The sequence below is a fragment of the Cantharellus anzutake genome (genome assembly GCF_015039405.1).
Source record: "Cantharellus anzutake strain C23 chromosome Unknown EI90scaffold_4, whole genome shotgun sequence".
NCBI classification, from domain to species: domain Eukaryota; kingdom Fungi; phylum Basidiomycota; class Agaricomycetes; order Cantharellales; family Hydnaceae; genus Cantharellus; species Cantharellus anzutake.
The window spans coordinates 1,690,450-1,696,143 of NW_024066954.1; the positions used below are offsets into that span (position 1 = coordinate 1,690,450).

At 46.2% G+C, this 5,694-nt stretch overlaps 1 protein-coding gene across 1 annotated transcript; it reads right to left on the reverse strand.

Moving 5' to 3' along the window:
• Positions 1 to 1,029: 1,029 nt before the first annotated feature.
• EI90DRAFT_1758493 (uncharacterized protein) lies at positions 1,030 to 1,811 on the reverse strand. Its single transcript, XM_039052146.1, has 3 exons — positions 1,703 to 1,811; positions 1,475 to 1,643; positions 1,030 to 1,423 (listed from the first exon to the last, which is right to left on the reverse strand). The coding sequence occupies exons 2-3, from the start codon at positions 1,620 to 1,622 to the stop codon at positions 1,116 to 1,118; spliced, it is 456 nt and encodes a 151-aa protein (XP_038922536.1). The 5' UTR covers positions 1,623 to 1,643; positions 1,703 to 1,811; the 3' UTR covers positions 1,030 to 1,115.
• Positions 1,812 to 5,694: the final 3,883 nt, after the last annotated feature.

Genomic DNA, 5,694 nt, shown 5'->3' on the forward strand with positions numbered 1-5,694 from the left:
AAGTAGGACTCTGGAAGTCAGGTTTGGAGTTCCAGGAGCCCGGAGTGGAGGTTGGGATTGTATGGATATGACAGAAGCCCTCCACCACTGGGACGTCTCCCTCATCCCGCATCCGGTCCCTGACACTCCAGTCCACTACCTGACCTCCTGGTTGAGCCCCATCCGCACTATAGTGCAAGTGTAGCCACTGAGTGCTATCACCTTACCAGGCTAGTCATAGCAACACTCCCTGAACCCACTTTGGAGGCCCAAGTTATGGTGATGCAATAGCTTGAATTCATGGTCAGTAGCTAAGTTGATGGCATGATGTGGTGGGATGGGGTTGACTGCAACAATGGGGCAGATAGTGATGGAGAGCAGGACTAATTTAGTGAAGGATCTGTACAGTTATCTGAACGGACATATGTATACTAAGCCCGAGTTTGAGTTTTGAGTTTGGACTACTCTAAAGTACAGCTTTGGCCTTCAGAGGCCTGTTTTCAAATTTAGCTAAACTGACAGTTTAGAACCAGTTCTGTCCAGTTTAGGTGCAGCTAAGGATCAGCAGTTTTAGCCCATTGTGAAACCCCCTATTGGACTGACTAAATTTAGAAAATGGCAACTGCCATATCTCAGCAAAATGAATAATCCCCCGTTGAAACTTGATCAGGTAGGATATGTCCCTAAGTGACCCCCCTTGGGAATTACTTAGGATCACTTGGGAGCTGTGGGAGCTGTTGAGAGCTTTGGAGTACACAGCCAATCTCCAGAGCACTTCTGAGTGCTGCCATACCGATTTTCGTGACGGATAAGCCCGTGACAACAGGTTCGGTTTAGGTTTAGTATCTGTGCGCCGTGTAGCATAGCCCCGATGTACTACATGGATAATAATATAAGCTTGATACTTTGAAGTCCCTCCGCTGCCACGAGTGTAGCCCTTTAGAGATGCCCCATAACAACACTGCTCATCCAATACTAGTGACCAGCCTGACTAGAGTCATCCATGTCCAGCACGCAAATACTCTGAAACACAATTTCTGAATTACAAACTTTGTTGGGAATTGGATTGATTATTTCAAGCATATTTTGGGAACACAAGCAAGTCTCGGGCTTCTCAGATGCCGAAGATTTAAGTACTAATTGTTACATTGGTCATCCGGGGACTTGCACCAGACTACATCAAAAACGAAGCATTCAAAAAGACTACCGTCCATGTAAGCCCCCGTGATGCACCCCGCCGCATTCCCAGTGCCGCCACGGTATGTAACAGGGTAACACGGACCGTTTGTGCTTTTTCCATCCTTGGTGATCCACCACCTATCAAGTTCATCGGAAATCGTAACGTTGCAACCGCAAGGCGCAGCAGTCAGGTCTGATCCGAATGGGGTGCGCATATCGAAGAAAGAGGGGCTTTGCGCCACAACTGCATTCTCGCACTGAGTGTCTATTGGGAAAACATTGGTTAAAGCAAATTTCATTTCAAGCTTCAGTTCACCTTGGCCCGATGGGAGAAAAATCCAGTCCGGTCCGCCGGGTTCGGTATGACGATCGGTGGCGTTACCGCACCATGTGATGAGAACGTGGAAATCAGCTGCGACGATAGGAAGTAGAACGGTTGGGATCAAGGCATTCCATAATCGCATTGTGACTTCTGTGAGATGCTACTATTTAATGTATGTGATGTGAATAGCTATGTGCGCGACGGGAGTTGAGGAATACTGACCTCGAGCGGAACACTTAGAGGACTGAGAAAAGGGAGGGGGATCCATCCTTCAGAGGCTATATAGTGTCTTCTTAGCCTTTGAAGAATGAAATAATGTTACCTAACAGTCCTTGCTCGGTGCACACGGGGGGGTGTCATGCTGTATCGTGGTGTCGTTAATTGTGCCAGAAGGCATCATATCATCTAATTATGAACACACCTGTATATCTAAACGTTATTCCAGCCGAGCTGAGATCTACATGCCCATGGCAATAGAGCTAAAACATGCGAATTACTACGCCACGCCGATTCTTCAATGACATGGATATTTGACTTGAAACATACCGCACATGCTGGAGACAAAACCGATGGATGATTTGAAAGAGAAATGGGACCATGCAAAGGACGGCAGCACCAACCGACGAATGACCTGCAATTGTGATAATTTTTGTTGATGGTACCAAGGAAGCCGTTCTTAAATTACATACACGTGTTTGAGAACGGTTCTTATTCTCGAAATATTGTGTCATCCAGTGAATTGATTAGGGATACTAATCGGTTCGGAGCCGAAACGAAGGTCCTACATCGCAAACGCGATAACAGGTTGGCTCATACTCTGGTGCAGTTTGGAGGTTGAGGGATGATTGCATGCGGGCACGTTATTGAACCGAATCCTGGTCAACATGACCCATTCGGCTCCGAACTGAATCATGGTATCCCTAATTAATTGGATGGCTCAATATGACAATTTAATTTGAGAATAAAGAAGCCATTCTCAAACACGTGTATATAATTTGAGAACGGCTTCCTTAGTACCATCAGCGAAGGCTATCACGATTGCAGGTCGTCGGTTGGTGCTGCCGTTCTTTCCCTGGTCCCATTTTTCTCCTGAATCATCCATCGGTTTTGTCTTCAGCATGTGCGGTATGTTTTAAGTCAAATATTCATGCATTGAAGAATCGGCGTGGTGTGGTAATTCGCATCCTTTTCCCATGGGCATGTTGTAGGTATGTTGATATCTCAGCTCGGCTGGAATATCTTTAATTTTACATGCGTGTAATGTATGTTCATCATAAAATAATATGATGCCTTCTGGCACAACTAATGACACACCATGCAGCACGACGCCTTCACCGAGCACCGACTGGTACGTAAGATTATTCATTCTTCAAAGGCTAAGAAGACACTATATAGCCTCTGAAGGATGGGTTCCCCTCCCTTTTCTCAGTCCTCTGAGTGTTCCGCTCGAGGTCAGTACACTGTGGGAAGTAAAGTCTGGTAAATTACCAAGTTTTCGTAGGTAAAGGACCATGTACTAAGTTTCGGGTGGTAATTGAGGAATGGTAATGTACCAACTCACCTGATGAGGGCTGGTAACCAAGTTCTGTGCACCATATTTTACCAGATATCCTATGGTATTTGTAGGATTTCATGTTATGTACATCAGTTTTACAGCAAAGCACGATGCAGTCGATCATTGCCGACATCAAGATGGGCTGTGCAAGCTCAATACTACGGTCTACAATTCCCCATCGCAGTGATGCCATTTCATAATGAAACCCACCACATACCGATAATACTGATGCTAACTTCGCGATGGTCTGTGTTGTCTCTGAGAGAGAAATGAAGGAGATTTGAGTGAGTGCAGCATTGTCATGAGCTCCGGAATCAGAAAGAAGAGTGAGAATGGCCTGTGAGTCGTTGGTGCATTGATGCCTGGGAAATTCGAAGTCGGGAGTGTGCATTCAAGTATCTCACAAAGTATGCCATAGGATATATGTTTGATAGGCAGTGTCTTTTGATAGACATGGAGGTTTGAATCTACAGCAGGCTGTTTGGAGTGATGCATTCACACAAGTTGCATTCGACAGCTCCCGAGTCCCTTACCTTTGCCTCTCACCATCTGCCCTCCTCCCAACTTTAAATGCTATTGTGTATTTTGCCCCAAAACACACTTCATTGAGACTTCTTAACCTGTTATATTGCTCCACTAGTGAGACAACACACTTTCGATGGCAAATAATTCATAAACATCAGAATTCCAACATCATTGGTCTTATCTTATAAGTTATCATGCATCCTATCACATGTCTTTTGTCCTTCATTATATTTCTGATGCACTCTCCTTTTCACATGTCAGGGTAAGTATAGCATATACTCATGGGACTTGGCACCTGATCTGTGGATCTGTTGTTGCACAGAAAATCAAGACTCCTGATCTGTGAAGCCAAGATCTTCTTTGGCATGATGTTGTCAGGGATGCGTCCGGGGTCGAGAGGGCCCGGGGGTAATGCCCGGCACTGAGGCCGTCGCGGGGTGTGGAGCGGGCGTGCATACTGGCGGGCCCGATCCGGGACAGTGGTCCCTGGCCACTCAGACTGAAGTGGAGAATGTGTTATTATTATTAAAGAGGAAAACTATACTACTTACCTGAAGTGGAGAATGTGAGAAGAAGGTTACTTCTTCGGTTCCCACTTCAGGTACATTTATGTACATGCGGCTTGAGTCACATGACAGGTGCCACGTCATCCTCGGAGGCAGCCGCAGGCATCCGGGTGTCCCCGTGGGGGATCCCGAGAGCGTCCGCTACATGCGCGCGTGCTGGGCACGGCGGGAAGCCATCCAGGGTGTGTGGGCCGGACGGGTCAATCGTACATCGATACAAGGGAAGGTGGTCCGTGTAGATAGAAAGAAATAAACAGGAAGAAGAAGATGAGAAGAATGAAATAAAGAAAGGGGAAAGAAAAGGGAAAAGAAGGGGGAGGAGAGGGAGGAAGGAGGGGGGAGGGGGATAGACAGCGGGGAGCGGGAGTGGTGTGGCCGGGTGGGCCCGGGTGGGCCCGGGTCAGGCGGGTGTGCCCTGACAGATGTCCAACATGTAGTCTCACACACACTTGATTGCCCTTGGAGAAGCTACATGGGGCAACATACCAACAATTGAAAGGGTTGGTCCCTTCATTGCTCTTGCACATCTCCATTCTAACTGACTCTCAAAGCTTGTTTCAAAACACCCTGAGCTTGGGACTATGAAAATGAGTGGGCCACTGAATGCAGCCTAGAAGTTGTCTTCCCACACGTATTCAGGTTACTAACTTCATGTCCTTGTATCTCATTCATTTCTGAATGGTTTTTCACATTCTCAGCATCATAAATTTTCATTTATTCCAACCTTTCTAATGGTACTAAAGTTGTACTCTAACTCTCGGTATTTGTCAAGTTAGCAAAAGTTCACGCTGTCAGGAACGTGCTGGACGCTGCAAGAGGGCTTGCGGCTCTCTATGCCGACTAAGCTCGTGGGGCCAAACTCTCCAAAATCCTACTTTCTTTACTAAACTCGCTATGCTCTCGATCCTTAACTCCGTGGTGAGTTCTCCGGAATTTCCGCAAGGTCCGGGCTCAGTGTCCACTACTCACTCGTTGTGAGCTAGATCACTGCCCTTATTCCTACTGTTGGAATTCCACACACTCACACCCACTCTAGCGCGTCCTAGCACCTTAGAGAAAATTGGGGGAGGGGAGAACTTCTATTCCAGAATCTGGTATGTACAGGATATAAGGAACAATTATTTTTAGAATAATTGATGGGAAATATTGGTACCATATGGCACCTGCATACCTTATTAGGCGAAATAATAAAAAAAGGGTAACAGTAACAATAAAAGAATATCAATCAATATCTGAAATGATGGCAAAATATGAAAATATAAGGAAATAAGCGATTTCTCAACGGATTTACGGAATTAAGATCCGAAATTGGAAATGTAGCTGAATAGAACCATTACGCAGCCGATAAGTATTTTTACCGATTTATTAGACGCCGTGGGAACGAGTGAGGCTGGAATTCTGGATTGCTGCTTGAGGTTCCCACGCCCGCACATACTCGTGACCTTCCATGCCTAACCTGTCCAATGCAGAACTCCGTCAAATCTCGACTGATTGGGGCGTTCTTGGTATCGTCAGAATCGTACGAATTAGGACTATTTTTAGGTACCAAATTCCGTACCGAGTTGTCG